The 26,042-nt window shown below is 51.7% G+C and overlaps 1 protein-coding gene across 1 annotated transcript; it reads right to left on the bottom strand.

Annotated features, from left to right (window-relative positions):
* Positions 1-2,041: 2,041 nt before the first annotated feature.
* Slc6a7 (solute carrier family 6 member 7) lies at positions 2,042-22,070 on the bottom strand. Its single transcript, XM_042692138.1, has 14 exons — positions 22,038-22,070; positions 17,008-17,191; positions 15,381-15,512; positions 15,060-15,294; positions 11,536-11,674; positions 10,659-10,793; positions 8,890-8,993; positions 8,641-8,765; positions 7,570-7,682; positions 7,349-7,480; positions 6,558-6,657; positions 6,291-6,391; positions 5,614-5,781; positions 2,042-2,251 (listed from the first exon to the last, which is right to left on the bottom strand). The coding sequence occupies exons 1-14, from the start codon at positions 22,068-22,070 to the stop codon at positions 2,042-2,044; spliced, it is 1,911 nt and encodes a 636-aa protein (XP_042548072.1).
* Positions 22,071-26,042: the final 3,972 nt, after the last annotated feature.

Here is a 26,042-nt window from a genome sequence, read left to right as displayed (position 1 = left end):
CCTAGCTCCCCCATCTTGAAGGAAAGGAAGCCTAGATTACAGGGTCCTCTGTTCCTATTCCCAGGACACCTGGCTGCAGCTAAGGCCTGAGAAATGTCCCTAGGGCTATGGCCACAGGTGGCCTAGCACACTTCCTCCCAGGGGCCAGCAGCCCTACTTGCAAGGGAAGGCCACTCTTCAAATTGGTAAATCATCTCTTCCCCCATCTGGAGCCCTAAAGGGGTGCGGTGGGGGATGGTCCTTTCTTATTAATACCTGATAGTAGTCACCTTCCTTTCTATGCCCAAACCAAAGCCTTGCAAAACACCTGGGCCTGCATCTGAAAGGCTCTTTTATCTGAGCTGGCTCAGCCTTCCACTGCAGCCCTCACTTGCAGGCAAGGCCACCAAGGAGCTGCTGATGGCAAGAAGGCTACAGTTCTCACCTGCCACCTTCCCCCACTTCAGGCAAGTCTGTGGACCACAGGGAGTCCAAATTTGTCATGGGGATTGAAAGGTGTTTAAGGGCACAGTTTATCTCCCTTCCTCTGCTTCCCTTCCCCCATGGTCATAGAGATGTGGAAGAGCAAGTGTGAGATGGAGGGGGCGTGCACTGAGCCTTGGTCTCCTCTTTTGTTTGGTGGGAGCTCCAGAGAGAGCCATAAGCAGCCTACCTCTTGTCAGCACTAAAGAGACAGGAGGATGACCTTATTTGAGGTTTATTAATGATCAACCAGCAGAACACAGATGGGCAGGGGAGACCTGGGGGGAGACAGGGCCTGGAGGCTGGCCTGGCCGTAGCTACTGAGGTGATCCTGTGTCACTGGGGAACACTGTGTGCAAGGGACCAGGCTGTACATGCCTGCACCCGCCACCTCTCGGTGACTCACGGCACCCGGGGCTGCCCTCTGCCTTTATTCTCACACTAGGTCCTGGGACCTACACCCTGGAACAAAGTGACGACCCAGTATGGATTGTCTCTGAGTTTCCTGGCTGCCCTTGTCACCGATATAGCCAAGGCCCACTTCCCAGCATTTCTCAGGGCTGGAGGGAGCAGCAAGGGCTGCAAAGACTGGGGAGAAGGAAGGAGAGGGGCCCTGGGCCCATGCTTACGAGCCCTCATTCCCACCTCCATAGTGTGTGCTGCTGGGCCTCCTGCCACCCCACATCACAGGGCCCACCAGTGAAGGTGTGGCCCTTCTCTCCCCTTTCCTCCTTAGTCCCACCCCAGTGCTCTGAATCAGACCACTAGCAACTCTTGCCCGCCCCCTACAGGCCTCCCAGCTCTACCCTACCCAGTCTATGCTGCACAGACCCAAAGCCATAGTCAGTCTTATGCAAACCCCCTACACCCTGCCTTCCTGACTCCTACTCCTTGCTATTTCATTCCTTCTTGAACCCTCTTATTGCCTGTTAATGTCAACAGCTCCCAGTGGTCTGGTCTTTGCCCTAGAAGGTCAGCCTCTTCTTGACCCCATTTGCAGATGTGGCCCAGAGGCTCCCCTTTCTCTGTGAATCTCTTTTTCCAGGTTCCTAGTCCCTACCTCTTCTCTCCCCAACCCTCCCCCTCCCAGGGATCTTTCTCCCTACTTAATTGACCCACCCTTGGCCCAGAGCCTTAGAAACCCCTCAGAGCCTCTTACTTCCTTGAACCCCAGGTTCAGGTCTTATGACAGAGTGTGAAGACAGCTTCTGAGCAGAGAAGGGGGTCTGAACCATGAAGAGACATGACCATGTGTGACTGATGCTCCAAAGGAAGGGGAGCTGATGGGGGTCAGATTCTCTCTGCCCCCCTCCCCCAACTTCAACATGTGTAACTGCAAAGGGAAGGTTGAAGCGTTGAAGGTTGAAGGTTGGTGGTGTGTGTGTGTGTGTGTGTGTGTGTGTGTGTGTGTGTGTGTGTGTGTGTGTGTGTGTGTGTGTGTGTGTGTTTATATGTTGTAAGGGACCAGACAGGAGTTCCAGAAGCATCACTGTGGCAGCCTTCCACAGTCTCTCAGAATCTCAGCAGGCTTGGCCACCCCTTGTGGACGCTGGCAGGGCCACCTGTCCACCTTTCTGCCTCACATCATGGACTCCTCCTCCTCGGCGATCTCTCGGTCCACCTCGATGGCTGTGTTCTCGAAGCTGGTGATGCCCCCATACTTGCGCATGTGCACCATCAGCGGCTTTGGGGACTGGCTCCCGGCCAGCGTGGCCACGTACATGCCGGTCCGGTTCTCTTCCAGCGATGGGCCCCAGTCTATGGCTGGCCGACTGGCCTGCTGGAGCCGCTGCAGAAGAGCAAGGACAGAGGCTGGTGAGTGCTTCTCATGGTCAGCAAGGAGCTGCTGGCACCACCTGGCTGAGTTCTTGCAGCAATCCAGGGGAAAGCGGGTGAAGGAGACTCTACTACTTCCAGAGAGACTCCGGTGTCAGGACAAGGGTCTCCATGCCTTTTCCTTTGAATATTACGTTCAAGAGAGCTGGGATTCTCAGGAAAGAGCCGTGAACTGGGAGCATGGGGCAAGCTTGCTGCTGGCCTTCCCAAACACCAGTCTGATCTCTGCCTCTGCCCTTTCCCCCCTCCAAGCCCCAGTTTCCAGGGAGAGAGCTGACTAAGCGGATGACTAAGCTTGTGCGTTCCAGACCTGTGGCTTTCTCCGACCTGTCCCTGGGCCTCCAGGAGAACCATTTTACATCCCTGAGACAGGGAGGTGCTTGCCAGGGTGTGAAGCCCACTGACTGCAGATGCCAAGGGAGGTGAGGGTAATGACCCTGGCCTTGGCTGGGCATGACTCCATCTTCACAGCATTTACACGTATTAAGAGCTGGGAACCCTGCTGCTCAGAAACGTGCCCATGGCTTTTCTCCAGTGTTTACCGTGGCCTCTGTGACGTGTCTCCACTCTACCTCCTTGACCTCAGCCCCAGCCACTCATGTACTATTCACTCTGCGCCACTGATACCAGCCTCCTTGCTGCCTTCCAACAGGACAGCCCTTCCTGCCTGGGGCCTTTCCACCCATTCCCCGCTGTGAGGACCTCTATATGGCTTGCTATGTCCATTTTGCCAGATCTATCTGACTGCCCTGGCCAAAATGCCATCCCTCCATCACTCCTCCCCGCCCCCTGCTTTCTGTGTGTTTTCTAAGTATGTAACTTACCACCACTATCTGTTTATTGTTTGTCATAACAAACACTGAGGGCTGGAAATGTGGCTTGGTGGTAGAGTGCTTGCCTAGCCTGCATGAAGCCCTGGGTTCAATTCCTCAGTACCATATAAATAGAAAAGGCCAGAAGGGGCACTGTGGCTCAAGTGGTAAAATGCTAGACTTGTGCTAAAAGAAGCTCAGGGACAGTACCCAGACCCTGAGTTCAAGCCCCAGGACTGGCAAAAACAAACAAAAGGCCCACTGAGAGATATTTAGCCTCTACCTGCATCCTCTCCATGATAACAAATCATATCTGTGGACATTGCTAAATGCATCCTTGAGGGAAAAATCTCCCTCTGGGGGAACCCTCGGTCTAGATCAGAGCACTCAGCATGTGCTAGCTCTGTGCTACATAGGGGCTCATCTAATCTTTACAGTATCCAGATGAGAAGTAAGTCCCTCCCATCTCACAGATATGATATAAAAGTCCACTGAAGATTATTGAAGTTAGACAAGGTCATGTATGTGGCAAGTGGTGGACTTGGTGAACCTGAGCAATCTCTGATATTATTGCTATTATTATTATTATTATTATTTTGGTCAGCTGTGGGCCTTGAACTCAGGAATTGGTCACTGTCCCTGAGCTCTTTTGCTCAAGGCGAGTGCTCTACCACTTTGAGCCACAGTGCCACTTCTGGTTTTCTGGTGGTTAATTGGAGATAAGAGTTTCATGGACTGTCCAAGGCTGACTTTGAACTGCAATCCTCAGACCTCAGCCTCCTGAGTAGGTAGGATTACAGATGTGTCACTGGTGCCCAGCTCTGACCTTACTGTGAAGTTTTCAAATGCTCTTTCTTCTCCCTAATGGCAACTACATTGCTAAGTTCCATTTCTCCTCACAGTAGTCCTGTATGTGGGATTCACTCTCCTTATTTTAAAGATGGGCCAGGAGCTGGTGGCTCCTGTCTATAATTCTAGCTACTCAGGAGACTGAGATCTGAGGATCGCAAGTTGAAGCCAGCCTGGGCAGAAAATTCTTTGAGACTCTTATCTCCCATTAACAAGCAAAAAGCCTAAAGCAAAGGTATGGCTCAAGTGGTAGAGCACCAGCCTCGATGCAAAAGCTAATTGAGAGCTCAAGACCCTGAGTTCATGCCCCATTACCAGCACACCAAAACAACAACAACAAAAACAAATAAAAATAAAAATAGAGAAAACCAAGAATCATTCATGCGGCCGACAAATGGCAGAACCAGGCTCCGGACCCAGTGGGTCAGCACTAGAACCTGGGCCTCCGAAGGCAGTAGTTTTCCACAGTGCTGCCTGCCCTGGCTGGGGCTCCCGCAGGCCACCCCTCCCTGCCTGGGCCTTCTGAAGCAGAATGAGAGGAGAGCTAAAAGGCTGAGCCCATGGCTCCAGAGGCTCCTGACAAGGCTTGAGGGGCCTCTGTTTTCTCCCCTGAGCCAGCTGGTTCCCAAGGGAGGTATGTGCTCTCATCGGTGTGGGTGAGATCCTGAGGTTCAGAGAAGGAAAGGCCTTTACCCAAAGTCACACAGCAGCTGGAGGCAGAGCTATGGCTGGACTCCAGCTACCCTGTGGAGATTTCCATAGCGGTAGGGCACTGAGCCTTGGGTAGAGGCACAGAGGGGAGAAAGGCAGTTATATGGGCAGGTAGGTGGGAGCAGTGTGCTGGTAAACAAGCTGTACAGAAGGGCAGGTGCTCTGTGGCCAGTTTCAGTGACTACTCCTACAATTGCCAATTTCAACAACAGCCAGCCCACAGCCTTCCTGACTACTGAACAAATGGCTCTCACGAGCCAGGTCCAGCTGGATCCAGTATCCTCTGATGGGTGTGTTGGCCCACATCAGGGTCTTTACATTCCATTCCTGATGATAGCTTCTGGCACCAGAGGGGTGCACAACCACCGCTGAAGGGAAGGCTCAGTACACAGAGGGTGCCCTGAGGCTCAGAGAGGAATAGAAGCTTGCTGTGGGTCACACAGCACCGATACTGGTCCCCAAAGTGACACCACTCCCATCTTTTGAGGATCGTGACTGCTGTGTCAAATGGCTTGGACCTGCTCACCCCGACATCCTACCTCAGGCACCTGGGAGACACACACAAGGGTTCCTGGGCACTTTCTCTTTCTCTCTTTCCTTCCTTCCTTCCTTCCTTCCTTCCTTCTTCCCTCCCCCTTTCTTTCTCTTTTTCTTTCTTTTTTTTGGGGGGGCGGATAAAGGTATCTTCATATGGTGCTGAGGAATCAAACCCAGGGCCTCAGGCATGCAAGGCAAGCGCTCTACCACTGAGCCACCTTCCCAGCCCCTCTTTTTCTTTCTCTCTCTTTCTTTCTCTCTCTCTCTCTCCCTTCCTTCCTCCCCTCCCTCCCTCTCTCCCTCCTTTCTTCTTTCTTTCTTTCTTTCCTTCTTTCCTGGAGAAGATGTGGGGCAGGTATTTCCTCCTCCAGTTCCAGCCGCAGGTGGGCAGGGCAGGCAGACTCACCTCCCAGAGCGAGCCCTCCTCTCGTAGCACAGCCAGCAGCATGCCCGCTGGGATCATGAGGCAGGACAGCAGACCCATCAGGATGCCCAGCAGCTCGGCCCAGGCAGGGAAGCGGTAGCTGCCATACTCGGAGGGCTGGTACTTGACGATGCTGTACACCAGCAGGGCCTGCGGAGCGGGGACTCCAGCATCACATGTTGTGGGTGTTAGAGCCTGGGTCTGAGCTGCCTGATGGCCTGCGAGTACCTAGCCCAGAATGTGACCCAGGCTATCCCAGAACCTAATATGGTCCATCTCTGGAAACTTTGCAAGGCCTGAGCTAGCTCAGCTACAAGCTCATCAATGACCGAGGCCTGTGGCAACCCAGCTCTGCAACACAATAATTCCCAAGATGGCCTGTCCTGGAACCATCCTGCTCTAGGACTGGGACAGCCTAGCATCAAGGTCCAGTCCTGAGGCCTAGGAAAGCCCCTCTGACTCTGTCAGCCATGGGTAGGGAAAGGCCTGCCACAGGTGCAAAAATTGAGCCCTCCACAGGGGCAGTGTGGGCTAGGAACCCCATGTCCACCTCACCACCCTGAGGAGCCACCACTCTGGGCTAGCGTAACCCAACAGAGGAAATGGACACTCTTAGCCTGGAGACCCCGGCCAGCAATCCTCCCTCCCCCTCTGGTTACCAGGAGAGTGGCTGGAGACAGGAACAGCCAGCAGGCCCTGAAGTAGAGGCCCGGCTTGAAGCCTAGCATCATGTGGATGTCTCTGCAGAACCTCTGGATGCCTGCACAGGAGAGAGGAGGACAAATGGCCCCACCTGCAAGCCCCACCTCTCAGCAGCCCCTCTCCCAACTCAGCTGACCCCACCCAGAGCCCTGGTTCTTAGGCCAGGCACCCAGGCACAGGAGTTCCAGGCAGACCCTACTCTCCCACTCCAGAGAACTTCTCACCATACACCCGGGTGACAGCGAGACACGTGGTAATCACCACTACCATGAGGCCGAAGCTAGCACTGTAGTCATCCAGGAGAACCAGCCAGTACATGCCCCCCTGGAACACAAGGCACAGCCCTAAGTTGCCCAGCCTTGCTGAGCAGGAAGCAGCCAGGCTGGCAGGAGGGAGAGATGGGGACAGTGGGAAACTGTCTACCTGGCTATCCACAGCCTGCCCTGCTGGGACCCCCATTTGCTGATGAGGAAAGACAGGTTCAGGAAGGGAAGCCCCCTGTCTGGGGCCACTCAGCAAGGGCAGGAGTGAAGTATGAATCCAGGTCTTTCAAATTCACCTTCCTTTCTTCCCCCGCCCTTTCTCTCTTTTGTGCTGGTACTGGGGCTTGCTTGAACTGAGCCTGGGCATTGTCCCTTAGCTTTTTCACTCAAGGCTGGCACTCTACCACTTGTGCCACAGCTCTACTTTGGGCTTTGGGGTGGTTAATTGGCGGTTAAGAGTCTTGCGGACTTTCCTGCCCAGGGTGGCTTTGAACTATGGTTCTCAGATCTCAGTCTGCTGAGTAGCTAGATAACAAGGGTGAGTCACCAGTGGCTTGCCACATTAACCTTTCAAAGCTAGGATTTGACCATGAAAAAGATCAAACTGTCTCCTTTGGGAGACAGGACTTGGGGTGGAACAGGCTCCTCACCCAGAGGAAGACACAGGTGGTTTGGTGATGGATCTGCCTGTTAGAGAAGCTGCAATGAGCAATGGCCCTGCCCACCCAGCCTGGTGTCCCGTGAGAACTCACATCAGTGGTGAGAATCAGCCCCATCAGGTACATGGCCACACAGATGAGACCCGAGAACACTGCCTTCTTGGGCCGCAGGTAGTAGGGGAACTCATCTGTCACTGCTGTCACAATTGTCTCCAGAAAGGCGAACTGTGAGGAGGGAAGCTCGTAGGGGTCAGAGCTCTGTGCTACCCCGACGTGACGGTCCACTTCCACCCACTCCAGTTGACAAGACTTACCTGGCTGTCCAAGCCAAGAGTCAGGAGCATGAAGAAGAAGAGGAAGGACCAGAAAGGTGACAGAGGCAGCATGGTCATTGCCTGCGGGTAGACGACAAAGGCCAGGCCAGGGCCTGGGCCAAGGGCACCCAGGGTCAGCAGCTTGGGGCATGCAGCAGGCCCCATAGACACACTCAAATGCACATGGCCACTTGCACTTATTTGGGCACACTCATTTAGCCAAACCCAGAGACATCTACTAAGCATACTCTTTTGACACATTCTTAGCTCCCAGGAAGTAGGCTAGCACATTGTAGGTGCTCAATAAATACGAGCTGCTGGGTATCAGTGGCTCATGCGTAGGCTCATGCCTAGCTACTCAGGCGGCTGAGATCTGAGGATCCCAGTTCAAAGCCAGCCTGGGCAGGAAAATCTGTGAGACTTTTTAATTAACTACAAAAAAAAGCTAGAATGAAGCTGTGGCTCAAGTGGTAGAGCACCGTCTTGAGTGAAAAAGCTAAGGGACAACATCCAGACCCTGAGTTCAAGCCCTACTACTGGCACAAAAAAGAAACATAAATTGACACACTAGATGAATGGGTAAAAGAAATGTAAGTTGGCAGATTGAATGACTTAACAATGGGCTCATGAATAAACAGGATATGACTATAAAACCTCATCAAAATATGTCTGTACACAATCATTTGCACACATACTTACACACATCCATTGGCACAAGACACAATGATTCACAAGATCACTGTAACCCTTGATTCAATTGCTCAGAGACATCTCAACCAGGATGTGACTCCTTTGGACAAACAAGGCATGAAAAGTAAGACAGAAGCTTACCTCCAGATGCAGAGTGTACTCTCACACACCCTCCACACTTACTCCTTTGCATGAGGACACTCAGCAATCAAGACATGTCCTTTCACATGCACATGCATGTGTACACACACACACACACACACACACACACACACACACACACACACAGGACCCAGCCATCCACATCTTATTGGTCCATGTGTATGCTCCTGGCCCAGCCCCCACTGTGCCTGATACCCCTTCCCCCCACCTGCTGCCCACCTGCTTTGGCTACTTGATCGACAGGCACACCCAGCTCCTGAGACATGTAGCCCAGCACGGAGAAGATGGCGAAGCCAGCCAGGATACTGGTGATGGCGTTGCCCAGAGTGACAATGAAGGTGTCTCTGCCAGGAGAATCCAGGCACACAGAGCAACGTGAGCCAGCCACATTCGCCACCCATGAGGCCTTCCTGTCCAGCCACTGTCTTCATGGACTTGGTACAGGCTTTGGGCAATGTGGACACTGACCTGTATATGTTCTGGTGAAATGTGTTGTAGGAGGCAAAGGTGAGGAGACCCCCGAAGCCCACACCTAGGGAATAGAAGATCTGCAGGGCTGCTTCGATCCACACCTGTACCAGGGAAAGAGGGAGAAAGAGCACAGAGGGCCAGGGAGATGCAAGAAGGTGGGGCTAGGCTAGGTGACAGGTCTGGGTACCATGTGGGAAGAATGAGGTTCACAAGCTCCAGCCAGGAGCAAACCCTGCCCAGCACTCACACTGCATGCTCACGAGCAAGCTCCTCCCTCTCTGAGTCTCTTTCCCACTTAGGATCTAGCAGCTCTAAGCTTGATCCAGTCCTAACGGAAGTAGCACCTAATGTCAAGTTTCTAATAGATAATAAGCCCATGGGACCCCTCTACTTCCTGCCTGGAATCAAGGGAACTTGGGCTGGGCCCCATCTTCATCACTTTCTAGCTCTATGGCTGGAGCAAGCCACATCTCTGGACCGCAGGTCCCTCCTCTGTGACGATGGGAGCCGAGTAGTGTCTGCCTCACAGGGAGAAATGGTAAGGGTCAACTGTTACAACGTATGCCAGAGAAGATCAGAGTCACTGGTCAATAAATGACAAATGACAAATGACAGCTGTCAGGGCCATACTGCTCTCATTTTTATGCACAGCTGCTGTTCTTGGATTTGAAGTCGGACAGATAGGAAGGGAATCCCAGTCCTGTCATTCCCTAGCTGTGGGACCTTAAGCTTGTCATTAACCCCTGTGAACTTCAGTTTCATTGTTTACAAAATGGGAGGAATTGTGTCTACTTCATAGGATATTTAAGATTAATAATAAACAAAAACAAACAAATAAATAAAGGTATGGCTCAAATAGTAGAGTACTTGGCAAAAAAGCCAAGCAAGAGTATGAAGCCCTGAGTTTGAGCCCTAGGCTTAAAAAAAAAAAATGAGAGGGCTCAGTGGTAGAGTGCTTGCCTCCCACGCATGAGGCCCTGGGCTCGATTCCTCATCACCATATAAGCAGAAAAAGCCAGAAGTGGCACTGTAGCTCAGGTGGTAGAGCACTAGCCTTGAGCTGAAGAGTTGAGGGACAGCACACAGACCCAGAGTTCAGGTCCCACAACCAGCAAACAATAAATAAAAGAGAAGGGGGGGAAAGGAGAGAGAGAGAGGAAGAAAGGAAGAGAGAAAATGAAACAGAAAGAAGCAAAGAAGGAAGGAAGGAAGGAAGGAAGGAAGGAAGGAAGGAAGGAAGGAAGGAAGGAAGGAAGGATGGAAGGAAGGAAGAGAAGAAGGAAGGGAGGGAAGAAGGAAGTGAGGAAGGGAGGGAGGGAGGGAGAGAGGGAGGGAGAGAGGAAGGGAGAGAGGGAGGGAGAGAGAAAGAAAATAACAACAAAAAGTTCCTAGCCAGGTGTCTGGCTATACTCCTAGCTATTCAGGAGGCTGAGATCTATATCTCCAATTAACCATAAAAATGCTGGAAGTGGGCTGTGGCTCAAAGGGTAGAGCATCAGCCCTAAGAGTGAAAAAGCCCATCAAGAGCCCAAGTTTCTGAGTTTAAACCCCAGTAGTAGTGTGTGCAGCATGCACACGTGCACACACACACACACACACACACACACACACACACACACACACACACAGAATAATAATGACAAGGACCCAGGCCCATAGGAAGGGCCTGGGACAGTATCTACTGCTGGGGGCTTTCTGCCACCTCTTCCCACTCCTTGAACTAGACCTGACCCCACCCTCCAAGCCCCAGCACCATGAGGCGTTACCTTGGAAGACAGCAGGTGGTGGAACTGGGGGGTGAGATAGAACTGGATGCCCTTCCAGGCCCCTGGAAGAGTCACCCCGCGAACCAGCAGCATGAGCAGAATGAGGTAGGGGAATGTGGCTGTGAAATACACCACCTGAGAGACAAGAAATGGGGCGTAAAACAAGAGCTCTTTACCCCACTCCTTCCGCTTAGAGACGCGCCTCCCTGGCCTTTAAGTGGCCCGAGCCAGGAGCCAGCTGCCATTCAGGATGATCTTCTTCCCTCTGTCCTGATTACCACCCACCTAACTAGCAAAGTGCTGGTGCTCAGTTTCCTATGGCATCCCAGATCTGTCTCCACTGCCCTGGTGATGCAGGCCACCAGCATGGCTGACAAAAGCCTCCCCTGCACACCACTCCCCATGGCTGTCAGACATTTAACCTCCTCTAACCCAGTTGCCGGCCTCCAAACCAACAGAGTCTCAACATCCTCACTGCCTCAGTCATGACCCTGACCACTCCCCCCCTCTTTCTAAATACTTTCCACCCTGTCATTTTGGTCTTTTAATAGTTCATGCTCCTCGAGGACACCACCACTCCCCCAGCAAGGTCAAGTTCTAATTTATAAATGGCTAAATGAAACATCAACATGTCCTGGAATAGCCCCATTGACCTGCCCACCTCCTTGTCATCTCCAGGGGTCACCAGTGGCCTTGTCTCTCTCACATCTAGTCTGCCTCCTCCAGATAACAGTACACAAACGCTCCCTGCATTCACTCCAGGCCCAGCTGCATGGGTGGCCACATGATTCAGGCCCAGCCAAGCAGAGCATGCTGTCACTCTGAACAGAGCCTCTTCCCAGCCAGGCCTCAGGCCTCCGGACTTCCCAGGCCTCACCTTGCCCGAGGACTTCACTCCCTTGAGGATGCAGAGGAACACGATGACCCAGGCCAGCAACAGGCAGAGGCAGAGGTTCCAGCGGATCTCCCCGGGCCTGCCGATGCCTTGGCTGCCCTGGATGTGCAGGACGTAGCGGCTGTGGGAGACAGAGGTCCCAGTGCCCTCTAGCCACCCGCCATGCTCCACAGTCATGGGACAAAGCCATGTCCAGCCTCCCAGGCCTCACTGGCTGTATTCCATATGACCCTTTCCTTCTCTGACAGGCTGTGAGTCCTGGAGTTGGCTGCCGAGTCCTCTACTAACCCTCACCTAACTCCCCAACTTCTGTGCTTCCATGCTGGCCAATCAAACTGCAGGGGGAATGAGGGGTCTGGATGTCTGCATGCATGAACATATACACACGTGTACATACATACACGGACATGTGCACATACATGTACACACATGCATGTTGACACTATCAGAAGCTTAGCCATTAGTCTGCTCTTATGAGTCCTAGTTTCTTCAAGATAGCCCCTTTTCCAAGGTCCCCATTCCTCACCCCTGCCTCCACCATTGGTCTTAAGTGATAACGGCTCTCCCTATTTTCCTCTTCCTTGTAGAGTCCTCAACCTTCTATAAACACCCTCCTGGCCAGAGCTCTTGGCAGTGCCATCTATTCCCTGCCCACCAGGAGCTGTGGTGTTGCCACAGTGACCTCTAGCATCTGCAGTGAGGGGTTTTTTTTTGTTTGTTTGTTTTTGGTCGGTCTTGGGACTTGAACTCTGGGCCTGGGCACTGTCCCTGCGCTCATCAGCTCAAGGCCAGTGCTCTACCACTTGAGCCACAGTGCCACTTCCAGTTTTCTAGTGGTTTATTGGAGAGAAGAGTCTCACGGACTTTCCTGCCCAGGCTGGCTTTGAACCATGATCCTCAGATCTCAGCCTCCTGAGTAGCTAGGATTACAGGCGTGAGCCACCAGCGGCCGGTTTGCAATGAGTTCTTTGGCTTTGTGCTTTGCACCCCAGTCCATGCTCCCGAGAGTCAGACACTCTTCAGTAGGCCAGGCCATCTTCTGGATGGCTTTGAAATGAATACAGTTATGAACTACACAGTCCCTGCAGACTTGAAGCAAGGACAGCTCAAGACATAGGCCCTTTTGGGAGAAATCCCACAGAACAGCCCTTTGCAGGAGAAGGAAGGGAATATGTGATCTGTTCTCTGGCCAGCCAGTGGTTCCTACCCAGGAGCTAGACTATTCCAGAATGTTCCAGAACAGGGTTGGGAGTTGAGAGTACCTAGTGTTCACACTGCCCCTATGGAGCAAGACTCTGGGCCTTGTTTTCCCACTGGAACAGTGGGGCACCGAGAATGGCTGATGAACCTCCATGTCCTTCTGCCATTCCCAAGGCTCCCGATGTTCCTGGCACTGGAGTGATGGCTGTGTTAAGGACACTGGGTGTAAATCTGACAACAATCCTTTAGTCTCATCTCTCCTAGACTAACCCAAGATCATTAGCATGTGTGTGTGTGTGTGTGTGTGTGTGTGTGTGTGTGTGTGTGTGTGTATGTGTGTGTGTGTGTGTGTGTGTGTGAGAGAGAGAGAGAGAAAGAGAGAATGTATGTGTCATCTATGTCTCTGATGATCAATATGGGGGGGAAGATAAAGCATTCAGTGTTTTTTTTATCTTTGGGAATAGAAGGGGAGGCACAGAATTGTTCACAAAGAGTGAACAAATGCAGTAATGGTGCTCACTGGATACTATGTTGAAATGAACTATACAACTATACAAGGGGATGAGAGGAGAAAACTGGGAGAGAATCAGGGAAGGGGTGTCAGTGTCTAAAAAGAAATGTACTCTTTAAATTATTTATAAAACTGCAACCCCTCTGTACATCAGCTTTATAATAACAATTAAAAATTAAAAAGAAAAGAATGTTCTCTGAGTAAAATACAATTATGTGCATATCTGAAATGCCATGGTGAAATATATTTTTATTTTTATTATTTGCTTGTATGTGTGTACATGCGTGTGTGTGTGCACCCACACCTGTGCACCAGTGCCAGTCCTGGATTGAATACAGGGCCTATGTGCTGCCCTTGAGTTTTTGAGCTCAAAGCTAGACTGTACCACTTGAGCCACAGCTCCACTTCCAGATTTTTACTGGTTAATTAGAAATGAGTGCCTCACAGACTTTTCTGCCAGGACTGGCTTAAAACCACAATCCTCAGATTTTAGCCTCTTGAGTAACTAGGATTATAGGCATGAGCCACTGATGCCTAGCAGGTGCAAGTTTAATACGCATTAAAAATATGAATGCCAAGAAATTAAAATAGTCAGTGTTGGGGGAGTGGGTGCTAACAAGGAGGGGTATATGAGGATGAATATGGTCAAAGTAGTTTGCATGTAGGAAAATAGAACAATGAAACCTGATGGGATTGTTTTAAGAAGGGAGGGAGTAAAGGAGAGTGACTGGGAGTTGATATTGATTGAAATACATCTGTACATGTGTGAAAATGTCGGAATGAACTCCCCCTTTTAAAACTACTGTATGCTAATTAAAAACCAAAGAATGGATGAATCAAGTGTGGTGCACAACTGTAATCTTAGACTCAGGAAGTCAAGGCTTCTATGCCATTCTGGGCTACATAGTGAGACTCAGGAAGGGAGGGAGGGAGGGAGGAAGGGAGGGAGAGAGGGAGGGAAGGAGGGAGGGAGGGGGAGAGGGATTACAAGCTCATGCCTGTAATCCTAGCTACTCAGGAGGCCAAAATGAGAATCCCAGTTTGAAGCCAACCTGAACAGACTCTTATCTCTAATTAACACAAAAAGCCAGAGCGCTATTCCCTCCCCCGCCTCCCCCGCCTCCACACACAAATATTGTTAGAGGAGGAAATTGACTCTAAAATGTCACTATTGCCACATTCCACCCCCTCCCCCAACATCCCCAATGGTGGGGCTTGAACTCAGGGACTGGATACTGTCCCTGAGTTTCTGCTCAAGGCTAGTGCTCTACTATTTTGAGCCACAGCTCTACTTCCAATTTTCCAGAGATTAATTGGAGATAAGTGTGTCACAGAATTTCCTGGCCAGGCTGGCTTTGAACAGTGATTCTCAGATCTCAGCCTCTTGCGTGGCTAGGATGGCAGGCATGAGCCACTGGCGCTTGGCTACTGCTTTCTTTTCAGCATCATTATTGTTGCTGGCATTTATTGAGCACTTGCTATCACACACTGGACTGCACAATTGGTACCTATCCTTTCCCATAATCTTCCCAACAACAACTTGCTGAAATAGCGAGTCCCTGTGTCCCTGTTTTAAAGACAAAGCAAGAGAAGTCAAATAAATTATTCATGATCACACATCCGGTGAGGCGAGAAGCTGAGATTAGAACTCAGAGTTCTCCCCAACTCTTACACCTAGACTCTCTTCAGAGTGCTCCTAGCTCCTTGGGGATGCCAGTGTCTCCCTACCCTCTCCCTGCCCACCCTCAGGGGTGGCAGAAGGGCCCCGCTGGCCATGCAGGTCCAGCTGTCTGACCTCCAATACTCCTCGCTGGGGCTGACAGTGCTGGTGAAGTTGAGGGGCAGTGTGCCATTGCCACCCTTGGGGCCCCTGTGCTCCAGGCAGCGCTCTGTGTTCCACCAGTTACCACAGTGCTCCCAGGGCAGGTCGCTGGTGAGGGAGGCGAAGAGGTAGAAGAGGACGTAGGCGATGATCATGTTGTAGTAGATGGCCACCAGGCCTACAATGAGCAGCATGGCTGCGCCGGCACCTGGTGGGGGGAGAACCATCATCTCTCTAGGCTTCCACTTTCTTCTCTGCCTGGAGCAGGGGTGGTGGGGGGTGATGAGGCCTCACCTTTGAAGAGGGGGCTGATTTTCCAGACAGCCAGTGGCCCCAGGCTGGAAAACTGGCCCAAGGAGAGCTCAAGGAAGAAGAGGGGGATGCCGCAGATGGCCAGCATGAGGAAGTAGGGTACAAGGAAGGCGCCTGCAAGGAGGAGAGAAGGTTGAGAGGGACTCGGGTGGGTTAGCTTCCCTCCAAAGCCAAGCTCTGGCCCACTTCCCCCTATAGCCATTACTCGCCAGGAGATGGAACCGTGAACCTGCAGGTCACTGAGGACTGAGAGGGCTGGCAGGGATTTACTCGATAGCTAACTAGCCCTGGTGCCCAGCACAGAGCTGGATTAAAAGAAGAGATGCTTTTTGAGTGAGTAAGTAAATGAGGGAGTGAGTGGATGAAGGAAAGAGTAAATGAAGGAGAGGAAGAAAGCATTTCCTACTGGAGAGAGAAAACTTCTCAATACAAAATCAATGCTTTCAGAGCCTGGGCTCCCTGTGTGTCTCTTTCCTGGCTCCCTCCTGTGGTTTGGGGGACCCTATATCCTTTTCCCTTTTCTTCCTATAAGGAAGCCACCTCCTTCAGAGAGCTGCCCACCATGGGCTGTGGAGGGGCTTCATTCATCCTAGCTAACCCCCTGCCCCTTTCTCCTGCACCTCCTCTATGTCCCCCAAACCAGGCCAACCAGAGACATTCTCAGTAATTTCTCTGAAATCCTGACAAAGTCACAGCAGAGGCATCCATGAGGAAGACTGCGTGTCTCAGAGACAAGTGGGTTTAAAACCCTGGGAAGGGTAAAGAAGTTAGGAGGAGAGAAGAGGGGCAGCCGTGGATATGGGGAGTCCCCAGAGTCTCAATCTCCCATCCCTTGTCTTACAAATGTATTTATTTTGCTTTGTCTAGTTTTATCTGGATTTCTCTCACTTGATTAATATCCATCTTGGAACATATTTAATAGACAATTAGAAGTCCAGGGAGCCCATGAGAAAGCAGTATGCCGTGGAATACCAGCTCCATCCCCTATGACTTTGGACGGAGAACTTGGCCCCCTCAGACCCGGGCTGCTTCAGCATTTGTCTGGTGTCTCTCTGGGAGAGCTGTCATCCAGTTTAATGAGGCAGGCACCAAGCTGCAGGCCTGTAGGTGGAAAGCATTCAACCCTAGCTATTGTGAATGGATCTCGGAACAGCAACTTGATGGAGAAGCTGGGATAATAGGAAGTTTTTGTAAGATGGGAGCAATCTCATGTATGCAATCTGAATGAAAAGTAGGGGAGAAGGAAATGGTGCAGATCCAAGAGAGGGAATGATTGATGGAGCACGGCTCTGGAGGAAGGGATGGAAGAATATTAGAAGCATGGTGATTATTGACAGGCAGACAGAACCCTTTATCTCCAAGCACAGGCAGCTTCTTCTGCCCACCTCATGCAGCCCAGGGAGTATGGAGCTTCAGGGAGAAACCCATGTAGACATCAGTCCTGGGGATAAGAGGAGGAAGAAGGGGCCTGGGTAATAGAAAAGGATAAGGCAGAGGAAGTTCCATCCTCACAGCCCAAGGTCAAATGGCTGAGGCTACCCAAAGGCTCATTCCACCCCAGGGCCTTGGCCCACCACCCCAGACACCCCTCAGGACCTCAGGCCCACACCTCCTCCGTTGGTGTAGGCTCGGTAAGGGAACCGCCACACATTCCCCAGGCCCACACAATAGCCGATGCAGGAGAGCAGGAAGTCCAGCTTGCCCGTCCAGTTCCCCCGGTCTGCAGCAAAGTCCACATCCAGATCCACATCACCCTGGTCACTGGGGGTCATCAGCAGGTCTGGGGTGACAGGCTGCCAGTAAAAGAGACCAAAATGAGCCAAGTACTGGTGGCTCCCATAAATAATCCTAGCTACTCATGAGGCTGAGATATGAGGATCATAGCTCAAAGCCAGGCTGTGCTGGATGGTCTGTGAGACTTTTACCTTTAGTTACCTATCAAAATGCTGAAAGTGGAGTTGTGGCACAAGTGGTAGAACACTAGCCTGGAATGAAAAAGCTAAGGGACAATGCCCTGGCCCTGAGTTCAAGCTCTAGTACTAGCATAAAAGACAGACAGACAGGCAGACACAGACAGACAGACAGAGACCAAAGTAGAGAGGGAGGAGGAGGAAGCCAAGCTGGAACTGGGGCTTCTAGCCAAAAATATGAACTTGGACAGGGATGAATGGAGAGGCTTTGAGGGTTCAGATAGTTAAGTGCTCCCAGTCAGGCTCATGTGGCCCTGAGCAAGGATCTTAGGGAGCAGCAGGGTGCTCTAGCACTGACAACACTTCCTGGTCTCATCTGAGCTCACAGGGCTAAACCAAGAATGGCTGGCTATATTTTGATGATGATCAGTAATGGCTCACTGCATTAAATATTTTATTCACATTGCACGATTTCATTCTCAAGTCTATGAGCTAAATACTTATCAAAGCTCCATGCTAAGCATGAGGAAATCTGAGGCTCAAAGAGCTGGTTAGCTCCTGGGGGAACTCACCAAGACGTGATAATGGCTATCTTCAGCCACTGAGCTGGAGTTTTGTCTCCATTCTGGGCACTTAATTGTAAGAAAGACACAGTGTAGAACATGTCCAAAGGGCAGATGGCCAAACTGGAAGGTGTTCAAGAAAACAGGTTATGGGGTGGGGGGAGAAGCCCAGTACTCTTAGCATAGGAAGCAAAGAAGTTGACAGAACCCCAACTCTCCAAGGGGAGGAAGGCTTAGACTTATGCCCTGTGACTCAAGGGGTCCTGTTGATGACCATAGATTCTGCTTCATGAGCAGGAAAAACATTCTTAAGCCCTGATCTGTTTCAGAAAGCCCTAATCTTGCTGTCACTAGAAGAAAGATAAATGTAGAAGGGAATGGAGGCCAGCTGTTCTTAATGAATGTCCCCTTCTGTGAGTGGGTGGAAAGCTCCACTGGGCATTTGCCCTTCTAGCAGGGGCTAGAGGATGAGGCCCAGGTCCAGCCACATGGGATCCTAGCCTAAAGAGATACCAGTTGACATGTGTATGGTTTCCCAAGCTTGGCACATGGAAGGAAGCCCAGCAACATGAGGAGGACCACCTAAAATTCAGGGACAGTTACAGCAAGTGACCCAGGAATGGGTCAGGCTAAAGGGGCGACCACACTCTGCCTGACTGCCTCTGAAATTCATACCCTAAGGCAGAGAAAAGTGGAAATGTGAAGGTCAGTTAGTATTCTCCAAGGTCTTCAGAAAGGAGAAGGGACCTCTCCCACTCCTGTGAAGAAATGCCAGTAGGAAAACCACACCACCACTGGCTTGGGAGTCAGAGGATGGCTATTCCAGTTCAAGGTCTGTGCTAATACACTGCATAACTTTAGGAGTCTTTTACGCCTCAGTTTCCCTATCCGGACAATAAGGGCATTATACTGATCATAGTTTTCAATAATGTTATTGAAACATCCTTTAACATCATGGGTATTCTGTGGGAAAAGGATGTTTAAGTCAAAGAAGCTTTGGAAAAACTGGGTTAACACCAGTGAAATATGTTTTGCTGGGCATCAGTGGCTCATGCCTGTAATCCTACCTATTTGGGAGGCTGAGATCTGAGGATTGAGGCTTGAAGCTAGTCTGAGCATGAAAGTCTGTGAGACTTTTTTTTTTTATCTTCAATTAAGCAATATAAAGCTGGAAGTGAGCTGTGACTAAAGCGATAAAGTGCCAGCCTTGAGCAAAAGAGCCAAGGGACAGAGCCCAGGCCCCGAGTTCAAGCCCCAATACCAGCATATGTGTGTATGTATATGTGTGTGCACATGCATGTGTGCATGCACACACACATATACACACATATGCTGCTTTGCTAACAAACTTGTCAGATCCTTTCATGAACCTATACTCACAGTGACTATCCACACAGGGTTAGAATGCAGTAGTCTCAATTTTACGTAAGATATGGGTCTCAAGGAGCAAGCATGCTAGGATGTACATACTTGGGGAACTGTGGCTCTAGACAGTCACAGCAGTGCTGGGTTCAAGGTGGGGAGAGTGGGACTGGTGTAGCTTAGTGGTAGAGACTTTTCCCTGGGCTCTCTTCACAGGCAGAAGAGAAGGGATGGTGCAAGAGTCACAGGATTGGAGGTATCTGCTGAGTTGGGGTGATCCCAGCAGAGTTGGGATCAGGTGGCAGTATTGGGACAACCATGATGCATTCCCTCTCAGTGACCATGGTGACCACAGTGGTGATCTTATCTGTGGGCAGTGGTGACATGATTATAGGTGACTGTGACAACAAAAACTGCTTTGAGAGTCACTAGGCCCAAAGGTCGAGACACACATGAACTAGACTGGTGGTTGTTTGCTGTGGTCTGGGCCTTACTTGTGTAGGGGTGGCAGCAGCTCCACATTTACCTGGACCCTCTCTTTCCCTAAGGTGGCAGAGCATCAGCCTTCCGGAACCTCTGACTCCGAGGCCAGTGCTAGGAGGGATGTGGCAGCTGACACTGGCTCTGACACCCGTGTCAAGGCAGGCCTGTCATCTGAAGACCCTCCAGCCTCATTCAGGACAGCTGGCAGGAGGTCCTGGTAATGAGGTTCTTCTGATCCCTCCAAAGAAGCTGCCCTTTCCACGCTCACAAAGCGGTCCTCAGCTCTGTTTCCATGACGACAAGAGTTCTAAGAGCAGGATGCTGCCAGCTTGTCCCCCTCCTCCCCCAATCAGAGGAAAGCTTGCTTGGGCCCCAGAGTAAAGGGAATGGGGTCCTCCAAAGCTGAGCCAATCAGACACCGATCTGGAGCTCCACCCTACTCCATCATGGAGTAAATCTCAGGAGGCTGACAGTGAAGATGGGGCTTTTTGGGCGACAGATAACAGCAATCAAATTATTGGGTAGGGTTCAAGCTATCTGAGTACTTCACATTTCCACTTGAGTGGGAGTCCTTGCTCCCAACTCCCCCCTCACCCACACTCTAGGAGCATGCAGGAACATACACCTGAGCAATACATGGAGTCCCCCCCACCCCCAGGGACTGGGGGAGGCAGGATTGGCCAAGCCAAGGCTCTTGCACCTTCTTCACGACAGAAAGACAATAGGAATCTGGAATTCAACTTCATCATTGTGTAGACAAGAAAACAGTTTCAGGGAAAAAAGCATGAGCCCAAGGTCAAACAGCAAGTTAAGGGCAGAGCAAGATTAGGGCTCCATATCCTTTGAAATGTCCCTAGCACTAACTGGTTGGTTCTAGTTTTCTAGCTCACCTCCAGTGAAACAGAGAGCCTTAGAGAGCCTTGGCCCTCTGTGCCTCAGTTGCCCTATCTATAAAATGTGATGGTAGGGGGCTGGGAAGGTGGCTCAGTGGTAGAGCGCTTGCCTTGCATGCATGAGGCCCTGGGTTCGATTCCTCAGCACCACATAGGCAAAAAGAAAAAAGCCGGAAGTGGCGCTGTGGCTCAAGTGGTAGAGCGCTAGCCTTGATCTGAAGAGCTGAGGGACAGCGCCCAGGCCCAGAGTTCAGGCCCCAGGACCGGACCCCCCCCCCAAAAAAAAATGTGATGGTAGGATCTAAGGCCTCAGAGTCATTGGAGACTAAATGAGATAAGGCCAGCTAAGCTCCCAGCTAGCACCCAGCAAGAGTTTCCTAACACTATTTATATAATGTGTGCTCTCTGTCAGAGAGGGGCAGGGGCTCTCTTGGGGAGGGAGTAAAAGGGAAGAGACCAGTGGAAAAAATAGAGACAGGATCCAAGAGGACACACAAATGGCCCCAAGAAGTCACTAATGCCAGCCAGTAAAAAAAGACTAACTTACCCCCAGTGGTTCCATGCCTTGAAAACAGAGAGCTTGTGTGTGTGTTTATGTGTTTGTGGGGGGGGGGGGGAGGGAGAGGCCCTTTCAAAGTCTCCTCACACCCACCTGCCCCTTCCATCCACACCCCTAGCATTCCTGCTCCCAACCCCAGTGGGGGAGGGGCTTTGGTATGTCCACACTGGGGATGGTTAGGGAATGAACTAGCCCAAAGTCACCAGCCTAAGGGGCCTGGTGCAAAAACAGTCATCGGGCGTTCCTTGGCTAAGGTAGGTTCTTTTAAATCAAAAGCCAGAAAACTCTCTCTTCTCTCCACAGCAACTTGTCTGGGAGGCGCAGTCTCACTGGCACCAGGAGGGGAGAGGCTGAGATTGGGAATCCAGTTTCTATCTCTACCTGCTGTCAGCCTTGCAAAGGGAGAGCTGGGGGGATTCGGCCTGGGGGCTCACAGGGAAGGACAGGCCGCCAGGGAAAGGAGGTCCTGAGGGGACGCAGGTGAGGGTCCTTGGTGTCCATATCCCCCTCTCCTCCCCAATAGGAGTCCGACTGGAGGCTGGTGCTCAGCTTCCAACAGTCCCACCCCGCAGTCAGCCCCTGGGGGGAGCAGGCAAGGAGGGGAGAGGAGAGGCGGGTGGACCCCCAACGATTGATCGAGGCCGTGGACACCTGTTCGCAGGGCTGGGCCCGGTGAACACCGGCTCCCCAGCCCGGACACATCCCACCCCCGGGTGGCGAGGCAAGAAGGGAAGACCACGACCCCGCCCCTCCCTGTAACCTAGCTCCATTTGGCCTCCCGGAGCCCCGCGCCCGGTCCCCGCCAGGCACTGGCGGGCCTCGGTGGGGGCAGCCCCGCGCCGGCCTTCGCGCCCCGCCCTCGCGCCTACCTTGCGGAGGTGAGCGCCCTGCAGCTTCTTCATCCTGGAGGGCGGTGCTGGCGCGAGCCGGAGCCGGAGCGGACGCGAGCGCAGCCTGCAAGCCAGGCGCGAGGACTCCGTGCGCCCGGCCTCCCGCGCGCCGGCTGGGGTGGGCGCGGGCGCACGCGCTGCCGTCCCGCGGCTGCGGGCGTGGGGCGCCGGCGGGCGCGGGGAAGAACGCCCCTGCCTCTCTGCGCAGCGCCTGAGGCTGGGGAGTCACCCAGACAGACCCGATGATGGACAGACGGCAGCCAGCGAGGGGATGCGCGCGCCCCCGTGCACGCAGAGCTGCGGATTGGAGGGGCCTGGGCGCGGGGAGGGGTGCGCGCTACGGAAACCCAGGGCCTCAGCCACCTCCTGGCTGACCTTGGGCAAGTGACATGCCCTCTCTGGGCTTCCCTGTCCTTAGTTGAGAAAAGAGGGAGGCAGGGGGTGCGAATGGACACGAATAGCTCTGCTTTGGGCCCCAACATCTCTTTGCCCTCCTTTCTTTCTTTCTTCCTTTATCTGGAAAATGGGAGTAACACTGTCACTTCCTTTACAGAGATGTGAGGAAACCAGGGAAATGGAGCATAGAAAACAACTAGCACCGGGCCTGGACCATAGAATCACTCAACTAACCTTGGTAGACTGACTGTGAGGTGCGCACGGCATCAAGCCAAATATTCATCCCATGGTCCAATCTGTATTTGCCAAGGACTCAAAATGGTTCCAGAGCCTGGCATCTGTGGCTCATGCCTATAATCATAGCTTCCTACAAGACTGTGATCTGGAGGATAGTGGTTCAAGGCCAGCCTGGACAGAAAAGTCCTCAGACTCCATCTCCAGAACTACTAGCAAAAAGCAAGACCGGAGGTGTGACTTAAGTAGTAGAGCACTAGTCCTGAGCAAGCAAACTAAGAATCTGAGGCTCAAGTTCAAGGCTGATACTGGCAAAGTAAATATAAAGTAATATAATTCAAGATAATATATTAAAAATAAAACAAAATGTTCCTGATGAGGTGTCTTATTTTCCCAACCTCAGAAGAGAGGTGTTGGGAAATTGAAGGACAGAAAGTTCAGGTAACTTACTTAAGGTTGCGCAGCCAGCGGGTGACACTAGGAACAGTCAAGCTTCATGGGCCTCTCAGGTTATTAGCAGCCCTCAACACTCCTTTGCTTGGGATGTTGATGATGAAACTGGAAGGATCAGGTGAGAGGAAGGGACAGGCAAGGGCCACCATATTTCTGTGATGCTTCGTGACTTTGTCAGCATTAGTCTCTTTTCTACTAGCAGTACAATTTGGGGAAGGTTATAATTTCACATCTGTCCAATGGCCAACCAACCAGTAAGAGCATAATTGACCTCTCAGAAAGTTCTGAGGTACTCCATGAGCCTGCAGCTAGGATGGGAAATGAGGAGCTACAGCAAGTGTGTGCATTGGCTTACTGGGACTGAACACTATCTCGGGGATGGGCACATGTGTTTTGAATGGTGTCCCTTCCCTCTCAACATGTCCTAGTTTGGACAGTAGTCATGGAGATGGTCAGTACTGGCAAAGGAAGAAGTGAGGGTAAGTCTGACTGCTGGAGATTGAAAGGCAGGGAGGATTCAAACCCCAGCATGGACTGGGATAAAGGCCCTGCCTTTTCCCCCAACCCTGTCTAGCTGCTCCTCCCTGCAAGCTTGACCACCCAGACCCAAGAATAAGGAACCTTCTTCATCTGCTGCCCACATAGGACCCAGGGCTGCCCATGAATGTGAAGAGAAGACGGCTACATCTAGGAAGCCTTTCTGTGTGCATTACAGTGGACTTCTATATCGAATAACTGTCTTACTTCTTCCCAATAGACTGAGAAGACAGATTTGTGCATCATTTTACACTTGAGGAAACAGTCCCCAAGGAGTGAAGGTTACACCAAACACGGAATCTGTGGGCCTGGGGAATCCAGACAACAGGGCCACAGACTGTACCTGAAAAGAGACAGAAGCCAGGGACTCCTGAGGAGGCCGAGGGGCACCAGCCCACCCCCTCCTCCAGGGCCTGTGCCTCCTACAGAACAGCCCAATAGGGTAGGGTGAGCAGGGGTTCAGATTTCCCAAGACTGGCCGCAGCTGGAAGAGGAGGGGAGGGAGTACCCTTACTGGGAAGGTGGTATGCAAAGGATTTTTTGAGAGGAGGGAACTGAGGCCCAGGGAGCAAGACAAAAACATTGCACGTGGATTCTAGGAATATGACCCCACTTGGGCTGGACTATTACATACCTCTCTGTTCCCTTTCCCCAGCATCAGCCTCAGGAAGCAAGTAAACTATAGCAGTTTCTGAAGGAGTTGTGTGTGTGTGTGTGTGTGTGTGTGTGTGTACATGTGTGTGCATGCACACATGCCCACACACAAGTCCTGGGGCTTGAACTTAGGACCTAGGCACTGTCCCTTAGCTTTTCTGCTCAAGGCTGGTGCTCTACCACTTGGGCCACAGCTCTGCTTCTGGCTTTTTGCTGGTTAATTGGGGATAAGAATCTTTTGGGGGGGCTGGGAAGGTGGCTCAGTGGTAGAGCACTTGCCTTGCATGCCTGAGGCCCTGGGTTCGATACCTCAGCACCACATAAGCAAAAAGAAAAAAGCTGGAAGTGGCGTTGTAGCTCAAGTGGTAGAGTGCTAGCCTTGAGCTGAAGAGCTGAGGGACAGCACCCAAGCCCAGAGTTCAGGCCCCACGACCAGACCCCCCCCCCAAAAAAAAAGAATCTTTTTGGACTTTCTACGTGGTCGAGCTTAGAACTGTGATCCTCAGATCTCAGCTTCCCAAGTATCTAGGATTACACCAAAAAAAGAGCCACCAGCACCTGGCCTTAGAGGGTGTTGCGTACATCCATCACCCTACTCTTTGAAGCCCCAATTTTGTGACCAGATAAGTGAGAGGAGTGGAATGACCAAACACGATGGGCTAGTCCCTCCCCTGAATTCCAGGGGTTTGGGCACAATAACAATTTAGGAATCCACATAGCAAATACCCTGTTTCTGTTTCTCCCATCCTCCCCTCTGCTCTCTCTTCCTTCCTCCTCTCAGTATTTCTTCTGGTCTCACGTCAAGACAGAAGTGAAATGAAGATGTGTACTGATTTAAGAAAAGTGTGAGATGAAAATGTACTTCCTTTTATTATATAGGGAGATATTTTTAAAGGAATATAAATAAACATGTTTTAATTTGCTTAAACGTTCAGATTCTATCACTGTGGAGCATGTGTTTTGTTACACCAGGAGTGGTGACTGTGAAAAACGAGGTTGCAGACTGCTAGTCCATCTGTTGTGGTGCAGAGAACATCGTTTCTGAGCAGCCCCTGGCCTAGCGAGCTGGGATCGCCCCACAACACTGCCCTGGGCAGGGCTGGACTGGCTGTCCCTCTTTACCCTCTTGACTCTCTGCAGCTCACCTACCCAGGGTTAGGCTAGGATCCAGAGACTCCTGCCACCACAACCTGTTACACACACAGGCAGACATGCATATACATAGATGCATACGCCTGCATGTATGAATGCACACACATACACACCCTCTACTGCTGAGGACCTCCTCTCCCAGAGTGCTCAGCCCTCTGAACCCAGAGGCCCTCTCTAAAACTCAGTTGAGTCTTGTTCTCCTCAGCCCATACTGGTCTTTCGCCAATCAGTGACAGATTGACTCCTCCACAAGACTAGAGTTCTCTGTTGGGGGTGGGTCCTACAGGCTCCCAGAAATTGTCCATAACACATAGTATTGATGGGCATGACTCTGACTGGCAAGAGGCCACCACCAGGCTGTGGACCTTAGAGGGGCAAGCCAGGCAAGGTTTATTTCTGGCTCATTTGCAGCACCACTACATGGCCTGTTGCCTGGCAGAGGGAGTAGGTAACAGACGGTTCACCTAGGCAAAGCAGCATGGCCCTTGGACAGGATGCCTCCTGGCCCCGTGGCGGCTGCAGTCTGGTGAACCTGAGGTGGAGGGGTGCCTCTTTTCT

Source organism: Dipodomys spectabilis, unplaced genomic scaffold (assembly GCF_019054845.1).
Source record: "Dipodomys spectabilis isolate Male_0828 unplaced genomic scaffold, ASM1905484v1 ptg000147l, whole genome shotgun sequence".
Taxonomy (NCBI): Eukaryota; Metazoa; Chordata; class Mammalia; order Rodentia; family Heteromyidae; genus Dipodomys; species Dipodomys spectabilis.
The sequence above is the reverse complement of the archived record's forward strand: the minus strand, read 5'-3'. Positions and strand labels throughout refer to the sequence as shown.

What these genes read in the sequence shown, in the direction of transcription:
- Slc6a7 (XM_042692138.1), bottom strand. Translation starts at nt 22,070, where the DNA reads ATGAAGAAGCTGCAGGGCGCTCACCTCCGCAAG. An exon ending in CCCAGCGAGGAGTATTGGAG is followed by an intron (nt 11,675 to 15,059) that starts GTCAGACAGCTG and finishes TGTCTCCCACAG; the next exon opens with CCGCTACGTCCTGCACATCC. An exon ending in TGTCTCCAGCCACTCTCCTG is followed by an intron (nt 5,782 to 6,290) that starts GTAACCAGAGGG and finishes CCCGCTCCGCAG; the next exon opens with GCCCTGCTGGTGTACAGCAT.